General features: G+C 38.9%; 3 protein-coding genes across 3 annotated transcripts; all 3 read left to right on the top strand.

The window, feature by feature from the left end:
• Positions 1 to 1,465: 1,465 nt before the first annotated feature.
• On the top strand, positions 1,466 to 10,787 carry LOC112566972 (keratin-associated protein 4-11-like). The gene is made up of 11 exons (XM_025243404.1): positions 1,466 to 1,491; positions 1,782 to 1,863; positions 2,280 to 2,363; positions 7,299 to 7,371; positions 7,642 to 7,820; positions 8,011 to 8,095; positions 8,293 to 8,303; positions 8,627 to 8,717; positions 9,103 to 9,119; positions 9,557 to 9,641; positions 10,630 to 10,787. Exons 1-11 carry the CDS (start codon positions 1,466 to 1,468, stop codon positions 10,785 to 10,787), a joined length of 891 nt encoding a protein of 296 aa, XP_025099189.1.
• A 2,075-nt stretch (positions 10,788 to 12,862) lies between these two features.
• LOC112566386 (keratin-associated protein 4-9-like) lies at positions 12,863 to 15,844 on the top strand. Its single transcript, XM_025242551.1, has 8 exons — positions 12,863 to 12,899; positions 13,191 to 13,369; positions 13,665 to 13,749; positions 13,959 to 13,969; positions 14,310 to 14,400; positions 14,834 to 14,850; positions 15,274 to 15,358; positions 15,652 to 15,844. The coding sequence occupies exons 1-8, from the start codon at positions 12,881 to 12,883 to the stop codon at positions 15,810 to 15,812; spliced, it is 648 nt and encodes a 215-aa protein (XP_025098336.1). The 5' UTR covers positions 12,863 to 12,880; the 3' UTR covers positions 15,813 to 15,844.
• Positions 15,845 to 17,858: 2,014 nt separating this feature from the next.
• Positions 17,859 to 21,401, top strand: LOC112566971 (keratin-associated protein 9-1-like). The gene is made up of 8 exons (XM_025243403.1): positions 17,859 to 18,044; positions 18,308 to 18,392; positions 18,777 to 18,787; positions 19,131 to 19,221; positions 19,662 to 19,678; positions 20,015 to 20,099; positions 20,921 to 21,077; positions 21,340 to 21,401. Exons 1-8 carry the CDS (start codon positions 17,859 to 17,861, stop codon positions 21,344 to 21,346), a joined length of 639 nt encoding a protein of 212 aa, XP_025099188.1. The 3' UTR covers positions 21,347 to 21,401.
• The last annotated feature ends 800 nt before the right edge of the window (positions 21,402 to 22,201 follow it).

Below are 22,201 nucleotides of genomic sequence, written 5' to 3'. Positions count from 1 at the left end.
GTGATAATCACTTGCAGACTAATAATAGGTGGTGGGGTCTCTATCTCCATTCTAAAATCCTTCATTGAACTGTGAGATGAATTAATTTTTCTTTTGATTTTGCTTAAATTTTGTCTGTAATTTTTTTGTCTTAAATTTGTCTATAATTTCTACAAGAAATATTTTAATAGTTACAGTGCATTTATAAAATAGAAAAATAGCTCATTTGACTGAAGATTTAGGCTTTTGGTTATTTTTATACGTTGAATGTGAATTTTCAATGAATATGTTGAAAGCAGGATTGGAGAGGGAATATCATGCGCTGAAGTATCTCTCGTCTCTGTCTGCTTAACAATGAAAGTCTGCTTTAGCAACTAATGTTTTTTTATTTTGAACAAGAAGGCATTATATTTGGGTGGGAGGAGGGTAGAAATATTTTTTTAGCAAAACGTGTATTTGATGCTGATTAAACTCTTTTTTTTAAGCTTTGGTCTTCTGTACTTGAAACACGGACAAATAGCTTGAATAAAAACTCTAATTGCTGGCTCAGAGGTCGTTTTTTTGTGCAGGTGGGGAGGCGGCTGAAGTCAACTTCCCCATCGTGGCGACTCGATATTTTGTCTGTGCTTGCTGTCATGGATTGTGTGCGTCTGAGTGTATTATCATTATCAAAACTCTATTTTATTGGTGATTTGGTGTGCCTGCTTCTTTGTCTTAAATGATTTGATATAAGGATGTGAGGATAATGTGACACATTGTAAAGTTTGAGTTTTTTCGCTCCATATTTGAGGCTGAAACATTTCCTCTGATTTAAGCTATAACCTAGGCTCCAACGAGTGCGATGTTTTTTGCTGTCGTGGAGAGGGAAGATGGTGAATAACCATGGGGAAGATCATTGAAATTGTCAATCAAAATGTATTTTGGATATTAAGAGTAGATGAGACTTGAACTATGGTGAAACCCTAACCCACGACCTAATCTTATTGAAACGTCTGCATTTGACGCGTGTATTTCTCTTAGGTATTGTGTTATACAATTTGAAATGGTTTTTTTCATGTGTCACTTAAGCAAGATGTCTTAAATGTTTAAAAGATCTTATGTGACCAGTTTACCCATTTGCTGTCAAGGGTATCGGTGCACCTATCCTTACCTATTGAATTGTCTATTGTTAAAGAGTACCTGTTTGCGATCGACAGGTAAGAGTGAAAATGTATCACCATTAAAACTTATTTATGTTTGGCTGCATGTTGGATTGAGGCTGCCCTGCACCGTCTGGACATGCGAAACTCTGCAGTGACGATGCGCGGGTGGTTTTTGTGTTTAAACAAGTAATATTGTACATAGCGAAGAATAATTGTAGAGGAAAAAAAATGTTGCTCTATTGACTGCCACGTGTTTCCCTTCTCACTTGGTGTTCGATGCACAGATGGAAGGAGGGTGATTGAAACATAATACTGTTAATAATCTGGTTGGTTTTTCAATCATCATGTCGTCCCCTAAGAACTCCTGGATGTAAGCAGTTGCATTAATCTGTTACTTTTGTCGTTGAGTTGCTGTCTCGTGGTAACAGAGTCGGTGATGAGCTTCACTCCATGGGATGTCCATAACCCCTTTCCTATTCTACCTCACGATCCTCACGTGCATCTTGTCACGTGGTTCTTTGGACTTTATTGAGATCTTTGGACTCAGTGTGTAAGTAGATTGTCTTTCATGTGTGCTCAGCGATCAGATAATTAGCTGAAAAAAACTGATACAGACGCATTTAGGAGAAGTGAAGATTTTTTTCTGCAAAGGGGTTGCAGGAGCGATGAAACGGGAGAGGAGAGGAGAGTGGAAACCGTGCGTGCTGATGTGTACGAAGCTGAAGATTCAGAAGCAGGTCAGGTAGGAAATCGGTTCTTTTTGGCTATTGCTGAGGAAATTCAGAGGAGTGCCGCTGCCCGTTTATACAGTTAAAGCTGTCACAACGTAGATGATTGGTCGCCTCAGACTGTCAAACGAACGGAGCTTGGAGTTTCCCACTTCATGATCAGAAATACATAGTGTGTAAATTTTCAATTTTTTAATTCTTGTTTTTCTTCTTGTTCTATAAACACAGGTCTCCATTCCTACGATGTGAAAGAAATGGATTTTGTTCACGACATTAAGTCCCATTGTGTGAAAAAAAGAAATTGTGGCACAGCCATTTTGATCGAACCTAAAGCGAGGCTGGTGATGTCGAAGTGTGATATACACGGCGGTGGTCGGAAGAGTTTCCTGTCGTTTTCTTTTCAGATATTTATTTATACTGTGGTGTGCAGGTGCTTAGCTGGGTTGCACTCACACACCAGTATATCAAGAATCCATTCACAAAGGCAGGCAGGAATGCTGCAGTGAACATTCAGGTAACGGATTTTAGAGGTTATTCTAAGTATAATGCTCCTCACCTTGATAATCCATTGTTCATTCTTTAATTGTATTCTCTTTATTCGTGCGTGTGTGTGTCTGTATTTTTCCCCAATGTCAGTCAGTGTATTTATATATAATATCAACGCAGGGAATTGTGACTGGTGAACCTGAGTTTGGCCGTGTGGATATTTTGGGTCAAAACTATTGGTTTTCAGTGTAGTTTTATTTTATTTATCTTCTTTGTTTTCTCTTATCCAAAACATGCATCTTTTTTAATTTATAGAGTTTCTATGGAATGTGTGCGAGCAAATGCAGATTCTGTATATTTATTATTTTGCAATCTGTCTTAAACTGTAGAGTGGAGGGCGTGGTCAGTCACTGTTGACGGTGGTTGCATTACGGCGGTGCGATTGGCTGGGGTTGTAAGCTGCTCCCAAGATGACTTAATGAATAAGAGTGACAACAACAGGACTGCACACACACCGCACGCGAAAGAGTGTATTAGGTCGGGAGTGGAAGATACGACTGGTTGTGAACAGACATGAACAGTTGCTCGAGAGAGATTACTTTTGTTGCTGTGATAAGGTTGAAGAGCGAAGTGGTTGCGGTCGTCAGGAGGGACAGGCTGATAAGAACTCAAGAGCTTGATTGTTGCCAGAAGGTTTCTATGGTTTTCGGGACTGCAGCCGTAGTTTTATCTTCTGGGGAATTTTTTAAAATGTTTTATTTGGTTTTAGAATTGTTTTCAATGGGAGGATTTTTCTTTTGTGTCTAAGCTGGCAAATGTTGCAAAGCGAATTAGCCGTGTTGTTTGTGATTTGGTTCGATCGCCATGATGAATGAATACGGGGATAAATACACATTAGCAGCGCGTATGTGTGTGTGTGTGTTTTAAGAAACATACGAATCGAAAAGCAAGCTTTTCAATCTTGTAAGAGTGAGAGTGAATGCTGCTTTACTCTATTTTTTTAAGTTACAGGTAAAAATTTATGTTAATGTTTAATTGTAGTCTCGGACAGAACGATTTTTGAAAAACAGGTAATTTAGTTAGATTGCTTTAGTTGTCCACCAATTTGCATGTCTAAAAACTTCAATGCTAGCAGAGCGACACTTTATACATTTTTAATTTTTATATAGTGGCAGCGAATTCCACTGAGATTTTTTTGTTTTGTTATTTATATCATACATTAAGGTCGTGGAAAACACATTTTTCCCCTCATAGAAAATTAATGAGTTAATGCATAGTTTGTTTGTTTGACATATTTTCTTTTACCTGTCGCTTTCTCAGAGACAACCTGTGAACAATGGATGGAGGTTTTGTGTATGAATATTCTGTGCGTTGAATCTTTTTTAATGAAGATATTTGTCAAAAAAAGGGCTTCTCGGCCGCCCCTCCCCTCTTAAGTGTCTTGTAACATCAGCCTGCCTGGCAACAACTTTGTTTCTTTCTTGTTTTTCCCATCTCACTTTCCTCCTAAAAAGTCGCTGTCTCCCTTTAACCACAGAACGAAAAATCACTTTTTTGTTGATCCGCTCAAAAAAAACCGAAAACTCCAGTCATCCAAGTCTACTAAATGAATTTCATGTTTTAGAACGAAAATAAATTATAAATTATTTATGTGTCTGTTCGTTTTAATATCTGTGGATTGTGAGCGATTTTAATCGTGGTTGTATGGTGTGGTCGTATTTTGACTTCCTATTCGCCAATGCTTATATGAACCGGTAAATTTGGCCTGATCCCTTTGGCCGAAGACTGACAACAGTGTCTTGGATGATTAATTATTATTAAAGCAGATTTATAAATCGCAATTTTCCAACTGAAGAGTCGAGTCAATTGCGCTTTAACAAACAATACTTTAAAGCAGATTGACACAAAAAAAAAAAAACAACAACAACAAAAAACCACGTAAAAACAAAGGCCAAGCTTATTAACAGTTTATACAGAAGTGCAAAGAACAAAAATACAAGAGAAAATAATGATACCAGTCTACAGCCGTGAGCTAAACCATTCGACGAATGTCAGCAGACAGTCACAGTGCGCACAGCTCCAGAACACGAATGCATTTCTACACGGCGACGAAAACAACAAATACAAATACAGAGAGCTCTGTCCCCCTTCAGGCAGTTAGACGAGGGGACATCACTCTATCAGGGAGTCTTATTAAGAGCTAAATAACTCTGCATTACTTGTGATCTCTCGTCTGAAGAAAACAACCAAATATGATGCCTTATACGACATTGGTATTAAAAACAGGCCAGCAAACACTCACACACCTACAGAAGGGGAAGAATCAATGCAAGCTAAATCATTGTGAACTACGGTCAAAGGGAAGTAACTCAAACAATAGTGTTTTAGATCTTCAACTGGATGGGGTGTCTCCTTGGAATTTTGTTTCTCTTGCAAGTGAGTCTAGTGTTGTTAAGCACTTTCCTTTGCATACAAAAGTATTCTGGCGGCGCGCACTCACCACTCAACGCACGCACGCACGCACGCACGCACACACTCACACACGCAACACACACACACACACACACACACCACAACACCACACACAACAGAAGATAATTATAAGGGATACGTCTTCATTGTTGAATACTGTTTTTAAATAATTTCGCCGAGTTAACGCTCAAGACAGGCAAACGTGGACGAAGAAAGTTGAACAAATTCTACAAAGTGTTTACATTTCGTTATTACAAAGTCGTCCATTCTTCTGTAGACTTTTTTTATCAGCGAACGCAACGGGGAGGCCAAGGACCACCCATAAAGCCATCAGCTTCCTGTGCAGCGTTCAGCTTAGGGGCAGAGGTAAGAGAACAACAGCATCTTGTTTATCACGAGGGATGGGCAGAGGCAAGGAATGCCTTTACATTTTAATAGCGGGAGTTATGTGTGTTTGTTTTTTTAATGCTAAGTAATCCTAGACCGCGTTCTTCCATATTAAAAACTCAAAACTCATGCCTTATAAAACTTACTTCTCCAGCCCCACGCATTAACGTATAAGTACACACCTACGCACTCACGCACAGTTTTACAAAACGACAAATCACACGTGGCAGCAAAAACTGAGATGCTGTCGTCCTCTTCTAACAAGGATGTCCACATGCAAATGGTTGTTTGAGTTGACAGTCGTCTGATAATCAATCGTGAAAGGATTGGCTCATAAGATTCAGCTCACACACGTCCATGTTAGGGGGAGGATAGGAGGAGAAACTGATGACACTCAAGTCACGTGACAATCTAAACATCCGCTTTCTGTTCTTTGTGACGTCACTGTAGTTCTGTAATTACAGTGGAACCTCGGTTAGCGAACGCCTCGGATAGCGAATTTTTCGGTTAACGAACAAAAATTTCGCTAAAAATTTGTCTCGTGATAGCGAACAAATTTCGGATAACGAACACAAAATTTCGTTAAAAATTTTGTCTCCGATAGCGAACAAAATTTTGGATAACGAACAGCGCACGTGAACCACACGTGACAGACCAGCGTGTCATCATTCGCGCTCGAGACAGTTACGGATCAGTCGTTCCTTACTGTGCGCATCCTTCTTATTTAGTGTTGTTTGTGCTTTTATTTTAATAAGATAATCCTCAATCATGGGCTCAAAAAAGATTAAGGAGCATATTAATAGTAGTGAGGTAATGACAAGGACACGGCCAACAATTGAATTCGAAAAAGGAAATGATTTCAAAGTATGAAGGTGGCATGCGTCTGTCGGATGTGTGATATCGTATTACGAAGAGTTTTAGCAAAAAAAGGCAGAAGAAGCAGACACTGGACAAGTTTTTTTTCTCAACCTCAAAGCTACAGAAAACACGGGAAGTCACCCCCGATTTTATAATGTCACGTGCTCATGGAGAGGGGATTCAAAGCAGTATTCCACCCTTCTTCCCACACCTGTTTCCAACCACGCCTCAAAACGGCAAGTTTTTCTGTTTAAATGCTTTCGTTAATGTTTTTATGTTTATTTAAACTGCATTTATTTACATTATCTGTTCTCATTAAAAAAATACCATATATATATACAGCCTGTAACTTTCAAATAGCGAGTCAACAGGGGCTGGGAGACAATTAAATCTATTTCTTTATTTCTTATGGAAAAAATTGTTTCGGATAACAACATTTCGGTTAACGAACAGCTTTCCAGAACGGATTAAGTTCGTTAACCGAGGTTCCACTGTACTTAAGCGGCAACAACTCAGTTGGAGGAGACGGCCATCCCCAGCTTTTCCCTACACTACAATCCAGACGTTTGGGTGAAATTTGCTCCTAGACTCTACCGGAGATGTTCATCTTCTTGCTTTGTGCACTGGTAACGGACTTACCTTGTGTCTGGGGCTTGTGTTAGGTGATGTAAACGATGCAACAAAACCAACGGCTCTACGTTGTCCTTTCTCAATAAAAATAAATGTTATATTTTTGGCTGACTACATAAAAAGGAGCTTTGCTATGATTTCAGACTTATTTATCCACAACTTTTTTCCTGAAGTTTGAAGCTAATATTTATCAATATGAAAATATATATACATATATATATATATGTAAGTGTATGACCTATGCGTGGTCAGTATTTAGTGTTACCTGATGTAAGTGCTGCTGTCAAGCGCTGGATGTACTAAATCTTTGGTTGATTACTTTGCAGGGATTAGCGAAGGGATCTGAGCCACCTCTTTGCCATTTCAAAAATAAGGTGAAAGGTTAACTTTCTTCCCGTAATTTTTCAAGTGAGCGCAACACTTCTGTCAATTGTTGTGATATAGATGAGATGAGACTTACTTCAGCAGTTTTGTACAGTTTTGTTGTTCTTGATGACAATGTGAAATTCACAGCTAAGTATGCCTACTACCTTGAGAATTCGTAATAGACTTCTTGAACTGCGGGGCCTCATGCTGTATATGTTTGTATGTCAACTTGGAACTTTTTTTTATGTAGACTTGTCCCTCCGGTACAATTTGTCGCCTCTACAACGATTTAACAACAGCCATCATTTCCACCAAGTGCTTAAGTAAGTGTTAATTATGTTATTTTATTACTTTTTCTTTCTAACATCTTTTTAAATTTTCTCGAACCGGGACAATGGTTTTAGTTTGAGTTAATGTCAAAAGCAGAAGCTTTTTTCTTTTCTCTCTATCGCATTCTTTCTTTTTCTCTTAATTACATATTTTTTCGTATTTCGACCTCAGCACTGTACCTTCCTAATAACCACTATCATCATTACATCATGATCACCACTAGCACTATCAGTACTAGCACAGGTTGTGTGCGTGTGTGACAGAGTTTGGCTTCTGTCCCGACCCTCTGTGGGGGGAGCAGCAAGGGGGAGGCAAGGCCCAGTGTCAAAGGTTGTGTGAGGAGGACACGGAGTGTCCAGGATTACAGAGATGCTGTACCGACCTGTACGGTTGTGGCAGACAATGTCGAGACCCTCTTCCTGAGTACACCTGTGATACCAAGGTGTGTACACTCACCCAAACCCACACATACACAGACACGTGACAAGAAATGCTGTAAAACTATAATTATTAAAATGAACGGTTGCTTAAGTGCAAAGCATTCATAACTGATAACTGTGTCCAGAAGATTTACTTATTAAATTTTGTCTTGATTTTGTGCTTATATTATCAAACATTTTATTGAGTTACAGAAATGCGAGGAGGGTCAGTCGTGCATCATGGAGAGGACAAAATGTAGCGGAGAAAATTGTCTCGTGGCCACGTGCGTCAACGCCAGTAAGCTCATCACCAGTATAGAGATATAATGTGAAGTACTTTCTTTACAGTGAAGAATGCATTGACATAGACATTAGACTTCGTAAGCCATTAGGATTGTTTTAACTGTTTAAAAAATAGACTATGCATTCATTTTTTTTATTGTAATAGTTTATAAATAAAATTATGTAACAAGGTTTTTTTTGTTTCCTTTTCAGCCTGCAGTCCTGTAAGTACAACAATATTGTGATACGATGGTAAATGGACGAATTATATAACAGAAAACAAGTGCAAACCTTCCTTATATATTATTGTAAAGTCCTTTTCATCACAAAATCATTTTAATATTTCTTTGTATTTCTTTTCGTCTTCGTCTGACAACATAACACTAGGATAGGAAGATAAATATTTAAAAGTTCATCAAACTGTCTTCTTGTAATTACTGAGCATGTGTAACTAGAGAAAACCCATTTTTCTATGTTTACTTTGTTGGCTTTGCTTGAGACGAGTTTGGCAAATTATATCTTATGAAGATTTTCCTGTCATGTTCAGCCATGTGGCGAAGACCTCAACTGTGAGATGGACGTGAACCCCACGTGTACCACAGGCCGGTGTCCGCTCATCTGCCGCTGTCTGCCAAAACGTGAGAACATCTTCAGCCTCCATTCATGTGTCTCGTGTGTCTTGTTTATCTTCTTCACTCATGGTTGTTTGTTTACTGATGATATTTTTGATTTTTGCTAATTTTGCAATCGCAAGAAATTTCTTTCGGTTCCTAATACCTCCTTGCGATATAAGTTTATTTTAAATTCTTCTCCTTTTTTTCTATGCTTCTTGTTTGTTTCCAAATTTCTTTTCACATTCTACTGTCAGTCATAGAGTATATCGTTTGTGTATAATAGGCAATTATGTGCACAGCAGTAATCTTGGATTCTGCCATTATATTTTTTCCATAGTCAGTATCTATATATATATTTGGTGTAAGCAATCAATAGTTTTAGATTTCTTCTTGCGTTCATTTTTTTCAGAACCAGTATGCATGCCCGTAAGTATGTCGCTAACACTGTTTAGACATGAGTGTTCTTAAGAACGCGCAGTTTTTTATTCCTTAGACATCACACCCACGAATGAAAAATGAATACAGCACCGGAAAAGTAATTGAGATAGAAAAATGCTAGATCACAAGGATTAGTACACAGCTAAAATGGACCTTATGTACTCTAAAAATATATGTGTGTGTGTGCGTGCGTGTGTGCAAATGTATATTATTTTTGAATTTCCGGATTCTTTGTCTGTGCATGTGTCTGGCAGCTTCTCAAAAGTGTTCCAACCGTTTTATTTCCAGATTGATGAAGAAAAACAAAAGTAGCAAATATTAAACATCCTTTATAATTGTCTGATAGTCTTCTGCTAACTTGTAAAAAAAATGGCTTATATCCAAAGAAATGGAAATAGAATTACGAAAAATTAATTTCCGTTTAGATGTGCGATGACGGGTATTCCTGTATCCTGACTCAACCACCCGGCTGTGCCTCACCGCCCTGTCCTAAAGTACCCCGGTGTCGACGTAAGTCTTACTATACATTGTGTGATTTGATTTTCTGGTCCTTCCTTTGCAGCAGCAGATCTGAGTTCAGTAATCAATGTGGTTTCCACTGACGAGAATGCTCAGCATGGTCTTTAATTTCTCATTCAGCTGCAGAAATTTGGCATAAGACTGGACATTCTGGTCTTGTTTTATCGGGCGGTGATGGAGAGCGAACTGAGAGTATCACCCAAAAAACAAAAAGTCCTACGCGACCAGGTGGTGCGTGTAGGTACCCGATGTATTGGCTATGACCTACCACCTGTGGGTACAATCTATACCCAGTGAAGTCTGTGCAGGGCGCGAAAGACTGGCTGAAGCCTCCCAACCGACCAAATGGCCTGTTCAGTCCCATGGCCTCTGGAGTCAGATATAGGCTCATCTGTGCAAGAATTTCCCGTTTGAGATATGGTTTCTTTGCCTTCCTCAACTCATTTGTAGCTTGTGTCAGGACCAATGCTACTTCAGTGCGTCCTTTTGCAGTCTGTGAGGGTCATGTACAGAACCCGTGGGCGACCAAGCATCCCTTTGTGTCTGTTCGCATGTGCTCCGGTTGACTATGCGATGTGTGGGTTATGTCTAGTCACTGTGGGCAGTGTCTGTGTCTAATAGAAAGGGAGTGTAGAAGATACAGCAATCAAGGAAGAGGGGTAGTTCTATATGTGTGTGTATATGTGTGGGATAGGCCTGATTATGTTTTCTTTAATTGTTCTGTCTCTTCCATCATCAAGTCACATTCGGAGAGAAGTGTCATTTGTCCCATAAAATTTTTTATTCCAGTTGAAATAAATAACAAAAGTAAACGTAATGCAAAAAATGTCATCTTATCTTGAAACTAGAAGTGGTATGTCTATATTAATTTTCTTCTTGTAATGCTTAAACGTTTTTAAATCGCCGAAGACGCAAACATTGTGCTGTAATAGGGGCCCTACTCCCTGTCACGTGATTTCCGTTTCTCCACTGCCTGCAGCCCAATGCGACCCTCACCCTGGGGGCATCAACGAGTCCAGCTGTGGCGTGTATGATGTCTGTACCCCGAATCCAGCTCCCGGTCAAAGGCTCTGCTCCAAGAGTTCGGTCTGCTGTCGTACAATATGCGGGTACCGCTGTACTCCATTACCCCGCTAAGGGCTCCTTGACCTCCTGTTGTGACACCAGCGCCACCTCGGGGATACACTGAGGACAACTATGTCAGCTGGTACTTCATATTAATATTTGGACTATTTGACGAACTCTTTGTCTCGTTGTCTGAGGTTTCGTTGTGGATCAGCCTGTTAAACACTAATAAGCGCTGTAGTTATGTTCTTTAGAACATTCTTACTTTGAACTAATAAAGAACAAGACGATGTTTACATTACGTTTTATGCCTATATAATATACATATATAGAGAAATAATTTACAAATAAATCTCAGTTTTATGATATCGATGTAGACTTTGCCGCACGCTCTATGAAGACTTCTGGAGTTAAATTTGACTCAAGGCAGTGAAGTCCAGCCATGATGACAAACGTGGAAATAACACAACTCACAATCCCTTCTGCAAACTTCCTCTGAGTCCTTAATATGTCATCTTCCCTAGCTGAAAACCTAGGATAAAATGATTGTTTAAGCAAGAAAAGAAACCCGTATTCCGGGTATCTGTCTTGAGTTGTTTGACTTTGCTGTCTTATCGTTAGGCAAGTCCACTCCTATCCGAATGTCTCCTAAATTTTTTTAAATTCCCTTTACGAAAACTGAAGTCCTTTTTGACTTTTCTATTTTAAGATCAAACTATACACAAAACACAACACAAAACAACAAAACAACGCAGCACAGAACAAACAAACAAACAAACAGATGTTTCCAGAGCTGTCGAAGTGGCTTGTTAAAAATAGAGAGGGAGAAGTGCATGTCACGTGGTCTAATCAAAACATCAACCTGGACCTCCACAGTTCCTCTCGTATGACATCTCTATGTGCGAGAATGTGCTTTAACAGCTACACACGCAGTTGAAGGAGACAATACAGTTGTAGCTCTTTGTTTGTCGACATCTTTTACTGAGTGTATTGGTATTATGATTGCCCAATATTTAGTCATTTTTAAGTGCAAGCAATGTGTGTGTGTGTGTTTGATGCTAGACTCATCCTAGACTGTTTGAGTTTTAACAGCATGCATACGAGCTTTCTCCAGCCCCAAGCACAAACGTGCACACACACACACACAAACACACTTACATTTACAAAGTGGCAGACCGAGAGATCCCGAGTGTTAACAAACTGAGATGCTGTCGTCCTCTCACAAGGATGTCTACATCCAAATGGTTTTTTTGAGTTGACAGTCGTCTGAGAGTAGACCCTGGCAGGAGTGGCTCATCAGATTTAGCTCCTGCACGTCCATGAGAGGGTGGAGGTGAGGATAAGAAGAGAAAGTGATGACACTCAAGTCACGTGACAATCTAAACATCCGCTTTCTCTTCTTTGTGACGTCACTGTAGTTCTGTAAGTACTTAAGCGGCAACAACTCAGTTGGAGGAGACGGCCATCCCCAGCTTTTCCCTACACTACAATTCAGACGTTTGGGTGAAATTTGCTCCTAGTCTACCGGAGATGTTCATCTTGTTACTTTGTGTACTGGTAACGGACTTACCTTGTGTCTGGGGCTTGTTGTAGGTGATGTAAACAATGCAACAAAAACAACGGCTCTATGCTGATCTTTCACAATAATAATAAATGTTATATTTTTGGCTGACAACATAAAAAGGGATTTGCTATGATTTCAGACTTGTTTAGCCACAACTTTTTTCTGACTATGACTTCTGTGAGCTCTGTGTGGTCAGTACCTAGTGTTACCTGACTGCAGTGCTAGTGTCAGGCGCTGGATATAGTAAATACATGGTTGATGTACTTTGCAGGGACTGGCCCATGGATCCGAGCCACCTCTTTGCCATTTCGGAACTAAGGTGAAAGGTTAACTTTCTTTGCTTTAGCTTTCCAAATGAACACAATACTTCAATTGTTGTGATGTAGTTGAGATGAGTAATTAGAATTCACATACAGCAGTTTTGCTGTTGTTGACATGCAATTCACAGCTAAGTATACCTACTACCTTGAAAATTCTAATAGACTGTTGGCCTTATACTGTGCATGTGTGTTTGTGTGCTTGTCAACTCGCTGTTGTTTTCTTGTAGATTTGTCCCTCCGGTACAGTTTGTCGCCTCTTCAGCGATTTAACAACAGGTGGCATGTCGACCAAGTGCTTAAGTAAGTGTTAATAACATTATTTTTTTTTATTTCGTACCTTCTTTTCGAATTTGTTCGAATATGGTTTTCTTACATATTGTTCACAGTAAAATCGTCTATCGCCCCTAGTCTCCTAATTGTTTATAAATTATACTTCCTTCTTAGTGTTGCAACTGTTACAATAATCACTTCCTCAAAACCACCATCATCACCATATCATGACCACCACATGAACTATTAGTATTAGCACATGTTATGTGTGTGTGTGTCTGATGTGTATGTGTGTGTGTGATATGTATGTGTGTGTGACAGAGCCTGGCTACTGTCCCGACCCTCTGTGGGAGGAGCAGGTAGGGGGAGCCAGGGCTCAGTGTCAAAGGTTGTGTGAGGAGGACACGGAGTGTCCAGGACGACAGAGATGTTGTACCGACCTGTACGGATGTGGCCGACAATGTCAAGACCCTCTTCCTGAGTACACCTGTGATACCAAGGTGAGTACACTCTCTCTTTCTCTGTCTTTCTATTATCCTTCGCGCGTGCACGTGTGTGTGTGTGTGTGTGTGTGTGCAAGAAGCGAATTATGTTCATCACTACCTGTACGTTTTGTATGTATTGTGTTTATAACCCGCTCCTGTCCCTGCACCCACAGATGACAAAACTATTTTAAAATGTGTGGCTGCTTATGTGCGAAACATTCATAACGGTATCCATAATATTTGCTTATTAAATTTTTCCTTTTGTCAAAGAGGTTGTGCTTATATTATTAAACATTTTATGGAGTTACAGAAATGCGAGGAGGGTCAGTCGTGCATCATGGAGAGGACTAAATGTAGCGGTGAAAATTGTCTCGTGGCCACGTGCGTCAACGCAAGTAAGCTAATCACGAGTGTAAAGATAATTAGCAAGCATCGCTTTTGCGTTTTTTTAAAATTCATTATAAATCCCAAGGCCTTTAGTCTCTGTATCTTTACTGTTATTTTTAACTGTTGCTGGAAAAAAACATAAATCTAGTCTTACCAATAACTGTAATAGTTTGGACGCATCAAAGTAAGTAAAAAAGTTTTTTTCTCTTTTTTTCAGCCTGCAACCCAGTAAGTACAACAAAACTTTATCACAGAAGTGGATTGGCAAACGGCATGAAAAACAGAAACATTTATACCTGTGAAATCTTCACTTGTATAACGCTGTTGTAAAGCATTTTAGTATTTTTAATATTTCTTTGTATTTATTTTCTTTTTTTGCTTAAGAACATAATACTAGGATAGGACTCTGCATATTTGAAAGTTCTTCAAACTATCTTCTTGTTCATTACTCAAAATGTAGAACTGGAGAGTAGAGAGACACTTTGAAACATTTTCTAATTTTGCTTTGTTGGGTTTAGTTTAAAATATTTTCAAAACATGTCCTGGGACATTTTCCTGTCCTGTTCAGCCATGTGACAAAGAGCTCAACTGTGAGATGGACGTGAACCCCACGTGTACCACAGGCAGCTGTCCGCTCATCTCCCGCTGTCTGCCAAAACGTGAGAATTACGTCACGTGACGTATGCCGTGTTCGTCGTTACATGCAATGTTTACGTCATGTGACGTATGTCCGGTTTATCGTCGTCAGCAATGTCTGATGAATGCTGACATCCAGTGCTCGCCTTTTGTCATCCATAATGTGCGCTAAGCGAGCGTGAGAAAGTTCTTTAGGTTCCTAACAATCCTCATGATCTTCAGTTTCTTTGAATGTTGTAAAGTTTTATATTCTTTCTTCTTTCCTGTCTCAAAATTTGTAATTTTTTATTGTCAGACATAGCTTACGTTATCTACGTATGAGATAAATAGTTCTCTTCCCAATAATGTCTTCTATTCTGAATTTATAAATTTTTTTCTATCGTTCTCCATTCTCATTGAGGATAAATTTATATTTTGATATTTTTTCTGATCGTTACATTTTTTTTTTAATTCCAGGACTAATGTGTACACCTGTAAGTACATATTTAACGCTCTTATATAGCACGCGCTTATATGCAGTGGCTTGTGTGAACAATATACACTGTTACACTCACTGAAGAATAAAAGTAATGAAAAAAATTGAGATTCAGAAATGTTAACTCAGCAAAAGTAAACCTGCACCTAAATAGGCAGAGTTTCATTTACTGCGTGTGTGTGTGTGCTTGCTTGCGTTCGCAAATGAATATTTTTAAAATTGCTAAATTCCTTTAGTTTCGAATCGGTCTGACAATTCCTTAAAACGCTCAAACAGCTTTCTTTCTAGAGAGACGAAAATAAATCTACCAAAACAGTTTATAACTTGATAAGAGTGGTTTATTTTTTAAATTTAATACATTGTTACCTAACGACACATTTTTTAAAGTAACGAAAGCAACAACAATATTTTTCTTTTTTAGATTTGCGATGAAGGATATTCATGTATCCTGACTCAGCCACCTGGCTGTGCTTCACCACCCTGTTCCAAAGTAGCCAGGTGTCGACGTAAGCCTCAATGAGTGTTTTCTACCTTCTTTATTTGATACATTCCTTACTGCAGCCTAGCTCTGTCTGCGTGATTCTTCTTCTCGCATTTTGTATGTCTTCATATTTCCTTCACGTCTCCAGTTATTCTGTTCACTCACCCACTCACTCACTCTCATTGCACGGGTATCGAACGAGTATTTATTAACTTAACATTTATCAAAACTAGATGATACATTTTGATGTTGGAGTGTTCTCCACTATGTATTATTTCCTGCATGGCAGTTTTACTGAGATTCTCTTCTGTCTTCAAGCCCGGTGCGACCCAAACCCTGGAGGCATCAACACGTCCAGCTGTGCTGTGTGGGATGTCTGCTCTCCCAATCCACCCCCCGGTGTACAGCCATGCCCCAAGGGTAGCATCTGCTGTCGCACAATATGCGGGTACCGCTGTACCCCACCCTTACCTCTGTGAGACGTCTCCTGGGCCTGACCTGTGACCTCAGTGTGGTGCAGTAACATTAGGACACGTGGTTTAAAGCTGTTGTTCGTTAGTCTTAGCTACTTCATAATAAAGGTTTGTACAATGTGTTGATGTCTCTTTGTTTGTGGCCTCATGGGTAAATAAGCATTACAGAAACGCAAAGCTGCTTCTAAAACAAAATTAATTACATTTAATTAAAGATTACACTACCCTCGTGCATTAACGCTCATTACATGTTTAGCAAGATTCAGCTTTAACTTCATCATTCCCTAACGAGACCCCTAGACCGAAAATTGCTTCGAGCCCCTTGAGCTCTTGTGCAAACACAAACTTGAAAAACAACTGACAACACCCTTTAACAAACTGTGGATGTCGTCCTGAAGAATTATGTCCCTGACGATGAGCTCCTCATGCAAATGATTGTTTGACTGAAACAAGTGGCCTGCACAACGAGTATTTGTTTTGTTGTGTTTGATCTCCGCAACTTGCGTGAAGACAGACGGGGACAGTGTGACATGAGTGAGTGCGAAATTTGAAGCGAAAACTGATTATTAAGTGAGTCTAGCAAAGATGTTGCTTTACAAATATTTTTACTTACACACATGTAATGACCCACAAAAGGAATGTACACAAAGGCAAAACGAAAGGAAGGTAATCATGGGTGGTTGACACAAATGACGCACGAAAAATCCATCTGACTCTTTCCTGATCACTGGTGCACCCGAACCGTTACACGTGTCTTCCACATACTGTCCTCCAAGGGGCGACAAGCTGAGGCACGTATAAACAGTCGCGCAACCAACAAGGGGAGACTACTTGCCTGCAGAGTTGTTGAACACCCTCCCGAGGAGCTTTTAAACCCAGTGTGCATCTCGAACATGCTGATAATCTTCTTGCTGTGTGTATTGGTAAGAAGTTTACAAATATTTGCAAGTTTACAAAGACAACTCAGATGATGTGGTTCAAAAATCCAGCTTTCAATGCTTAGCGAGGACTTTAATTTAAAACTGTAATTAGGAATGTACTTAATGATCTAGCGACAGTGGATGTTAATGAAAATTTATTGGAATTCAAGTAAACGATTGCTTTGCAGCGCAAACTCCTGGTCGGATATGATTGAAAATATTCTGAATTTCAGTGTTATTTACACCATCCTTGCCATTTTCTTAAAATAAGACACGTGTGCGATGGATTGTGCAGGGACTAGGAGAGGGGTATGATGCGCCACCTTTGTGTCATTACAAAAATAAGGTAAGATTTCTGCAGTTATCCTTTTAAATATATGATTCGGCTTAGAGGCTTCACGTATAATGTGTAAACAAGATAATTTAAAAGAATGTCAGTAATGCGGAATTTTACAGCGGACTCTCCCGACTGTCCTTTGAGGTGCTCGTTGAATGTTTGAATGACAAGGATTCAATGCCGTGTGTGTGTGGGTTTCTCTTTTTCGTAACATTCAAAGAAAACGCTTTTGTTTTCTTTTAGACTTGTCCCTTTGACACACTGTGTCGCTTCTATTATGATTCCACAACGGGCGGCCTTTCCACGAAGTGTTTAAGTAAGCTATGATATATGGTGTTTTTTTTGGTTAACATTAATTAATAATTTTTCCAGACCAGCCAGTAGTTTTGTGGGTTTTTTAATACTTTTGTTAGTGTGTTTCATTAAGGTTGATCAAAACAGTTTCAGTGATTTTTTCTATTTTTTTTTTTTTTTTTTTTTTTTTTTTTTGCCACGGTGTTTTTGACAGCAGGTTGACAATAGTTTTTTTAGTAACAAACATGCCCCATGCTACTTCTGATGACAGCAGCCTCCATAAAAAACAGCAGTTGAATGCAAAATAAATACACCATCTCCTGCTCTTGTTCTGTCAGATTACCTATCTATTCATTTTTGCATTTTTTCTTACATTTTTTGTCGTCTCACTTTCGCCTCTTTGCTATGCACATATACTAGTTCTGACATATCTACACCACATGCTTATTTTATAGATATCATCCACTCCAGTCCATTGCCTTTATTGTTGTTTTGGGTGTGATGACAGAGAACGGCTTTTGTCCCGAAACGGTTTCTGAGTGGCAGATGCCTGGAGGCAGGGCGCAGTGTCAGAGGTTGTGTGAGGAGGACACGGAATGTCCGGGGAATCAGAGATGCTGTACCGACCTGTTTGGATGTGGCAGACAATGTCGAGACCCTCTTCCTGAGTACACCTGTGATAACAAGGTGAGTACATTCTTTTTTAGCTGTGCATGTATGTGATGTGTGCACGAGTGTAGTATGTGTTCATGTGTTTGTTTGCGTGCCTGCATGTACTTTTGGCACACATGATGTAAATGCAGCATCACCTCAAAGGTGTTTTTTTTGACTAACTTTGTATGTTGTGTAAACACTTCTTGAATATTTCTTTCTAGTGGGAAGATGAAATGTTTTCGTTTTTATTTTGCTTATCTCAAAGAGTTAGAAATATTTTTATTCCATGTTTTCAGAAATGTGAGGATGGCCAGTCCTGTGTCATGAACAGAAGTAAATGTAAAGGAGGAATGTGTCTTGAGCCCACATGTGTCAACGCCAGTAAGCTGACCACATTGTCCAACTCCATTCTGAATATTCGCTGTTCCAAAACAAAACTACTACATTCAAAAGCAGAATACTTTGTAAACATTTTTGAAATTTATTTATTTCATGGTGGTCTGGATTGAGCCTACATATTCTTGCACGGCAACTGCCGTATTTTTGCAGAAGTTTCTGTTTTAATGGCTAAGTTTAAAAAAAAAAATAAAAGGACATGTTGAAACAAAGAAAGTTGCCTGTCCAGGGGATTCAGATCACAAGCACTAGTCAGCTTGCTTTAGATGAAGTACAAAACAACTATTAAACAAGTAGTAAGTTATTTCCAATTTTAATGCTTTTCAAAAATGAATTATACAGGTAGTGGATTTTTTCTTTCTGTTTCAGCCTGCAATCCAGTAAGTACGATCACACTGTGCCATAAAAAGGACGGATTAAGAAATGGCTTAAGATAAAATAAGAGATAAATTTATGTACATCCACCATTTGTTTCGTATTAAAATTTTCACGCTTTGTTTTGAAAACATTGTTATGTAGTTATTAGTCATATGATTTTTCACCACCCTTTGACAACACGCTTCTGAACAAAATTAACATTCTAAAATTCTTTAGATTGTTTCCTTTAATCATCGATAAAACAAAACAAAAAAAAGTCTGTAGGAGGCCATGCTTGTGTGAGTTCTTGTCTAGCACAAAGTTTAGACCAGTGATGTCTTGTAAACATCCTCCTGCCATGTGCAGCCATGCGACAAAGACCTCAAGTGTGAGATGGACGTTCATCCCTCGTGTACTACAGGACTTTGTCCTCTGATTTCTCGCTGTCTGCCCAAAGGTAAGCAGTCATCTGTCTCTTGTCGCTGTGAACTATCAAAGGGATTTAAAATGTCTGCTGCAACACAAAAACCAGTGGGTTGCGTCATAGTGTCACACGACTTCGCTAAAACTGCTTGCATATTTCATTAGATGATAATGATGATGATGATGATGATGATGATGATGATGATGATGATGATGATGATATAATTCTTTAAAAACACAAGTAACTTCAATACTGAAAAAAATAGGTCACGAAATGGTACATGCGTACCGATAAATGTCCGGTTACTTGTCATTTATGTAATTTCTCGCTGATGAAGAGTTCACATTTTTGAAGGGAGATAACCGACAACAGCCCTTAGGTACCACCATCGCCACCACCACAAAGACATCATAAGCTGAATATTAGGAGAAATAAATACATCCGTTTTCTTTTCTGATTCATTTCTCTTTCAGATCCATTTTGTACGCCCGTAAGTACATATTTTTGACTTTTAGTCTAATCACGATTTATTAGGTCATTAACGATTTTATTATGAGGCTAAGATTTGCTTATCTGCTTATATACAATTTTTCCACCACTGAAGATGGGCAGTGCATTGGCATCCCCACACACATGGAGGGGCATGAGTCCAATCCTTAAACAGGAATCAGTTTTGTTTGAGCGGGATTTTATTTTCAGAGCATTGACTCAAATCTGGTAAAAAAAAAGAAGTATTTACAACATTTCGATATTGTATACCCTTTTTGTAATTCAATACTTGATAGTTCTCCGATGAAACTAACTCTGTTTTTTTTTATTCAAACAGGGATGCACTGAAGGATACACCTGCATTTTTTCTCAACCACCCGGCTGTGTCTCACCACCCTGTCCCAAAGTAGCCCGCTGTCGTCGTAAGCCTACTTCACCTACTTACTGATTTACTAACTGCGGCATTGGAAGAAATATGTACATTTTCTTTTTTTTTTTTCTTTGACCAGCCGCTCCAGTTCATCACATGTTCTGTTTCCAATGTTATTTACTGTAAATTCACAAGTTTTGTCATCACTCACATGAGTGTCACAAAATGAGAAAGTTAATATATATCCCATTACTTATCCAAGTGTTCAACCTGGCCACTACCTACATCGCACTGACATGTCAGCAAGTTTAATATTAGACTGCTATCAGTGGCATGTCTTCCATGTCCATCTGTTCCCTAGTTTATTGCAAGTTGCGTCCCCTCTTCCTGCAGGACCTGCTGGGTCCTATCAGGCTGGATCATTAAAGAAAGAGGAAATGTCTGTTTTACGGCACTTAGCAATAACAGTTTACTACTTCTTCTTTAAATATAATATATTAAATAATATTATATTAATTATTATTATATCATTAATTAATATGATGTGCTCGTATGCCTACATGTAAAGCGCCTTGAGTCTGCCTGATCTTCAAAAAAGGTGCTACACAAATGTGCTATTTATATATTTGGTCAAAAAATTTTCAATCAGCCCCCATAGATATAAAAAAGCAAAATTTTTGCTTATTTTGTTATTGTAGTAAAAAAAGATATTTATTTGCAATTTGTTACTAACCTATTGGTTTATTGATTCTACAGTTGTTTGTCATGTCAGTTTAGATAGGACCACAAATTACAAATCGCATCAGACAACAGATGTTGAACATACAGTGGGGCTCTAGTTCCTGTCACGTGTTTTGTTCTGTTTGTATCAAGCTCTGTGTGATCCTTATGCTCCGGGCATCAACACGGGTGGCTGTACCGTGGCGGACTTATGTTCTCCATTTCCAGCTCCTGGACAACATGGCTGCTTCAGTGGTTTAGTCTGCTGCCGTACCATATGCGGCAACCGCTGCATCCCTCCATACAGGGGGTAAGTCATCTCTTTTGTCTGATTTCTGTGACATGGAGGGTAGGGGTCGGGTGAGGGGGAGGATGTTGGCTCATAATTAGTGATGGTTAGTTTTCAATAAAAATCTGGACAGCTTGAATTTCTCTCTCTTTCGATCTGTGGCTTCATTCGGGACCAGTCTGCCCAATTAAGCTCATACAAAAACATCTAAAAACTATTTTTTTTAAATGTCTACAATAATGAACACATTGACTTTTGACTTTGGGGTCGAAATTACTTTCAGCCCCTGAAATAGCTCTCTGAAGATGAACTTGGAAACGTGACAACTGAAAAAACCACCTTCAGCGAGCCGTGTAAGAAACCATCCACGACTAGTAAACTGCCATGAATATGACTGTTTGATGAAAACTTTGTATGAAACTTCTTCTGTGTTTGCTCTTTGCACGCTCCATAAAACACAGACAGGTACACTGATTCAAATGTAGCCAAAATTTGAACACAAGTGGGTGTGTATAACACAAATGCTGTTTCACATCTTTACAAATGTATATATAAGTCTGTCTACGTGAAATGCATTGTTAAAGTGTGTAAAATATTTTAGTAAGATACTCACACGTGTGAACCTCTGTCACAAAACAAGAAAGCTGTGTGAGTGCTAGATTTTCTTTATTGTGGTTATTTCAACAACATTACAGCAACTACCGAAAGCTTTTTAAATCAAGATAACAAAAACTAGTTTATTAAAGAAAGTACATTAACAATGAAGCTTTGCTGTTTTATTTGTTTAGTTCAAGTGGGAATACGTGTGTGTGTGTTTATATTTACATAGAGAGATATGCACAGGTAAGCTATCAAAATAGGGAGTTGATACAATGTCACTGTATAATACACCAAGAATCGTTGCGTGCTAAAGTCCTCAACATGGAGCATGTAATGAGCACAAAATTTACAATTTCCCTCCGAAAAAATAAATTAATTCGAAAGTGATTACCACATGCTTCCTCGTTTCTTAATCGAAAAAGAATATCCTGGATTACTTCGATCCATGTTCTCTGTTTCATGCTGATTTTCCATGCAACTGTTTCTGTTTGTTTGTTTGTTTGTTTGTTTGTTTGTTTGTTTGTTTGTTTGTTTGTTTGTTTGTT

Source organism: Pomacea canaliculata, linkage group LG6 (genome assembly GCF_003073045.1).
Source record: "Pomacea canaliculata isolate SZHN2017 linkage group LG6, ASM307304v1, whole genome shotgun sequence".
Lineage (NCBI taxonomy): Eukaryota > Metazoa > Mollusca > Gastropoda > Architaenioglossa > Ampullariidae > Pomacea > Pomacea canaliculata.
The sequence above is the reverse complement of the archived record's forward strand: the minus strand, read 5'-3'. Positions and strand labels throughout refer to the sequence as shown.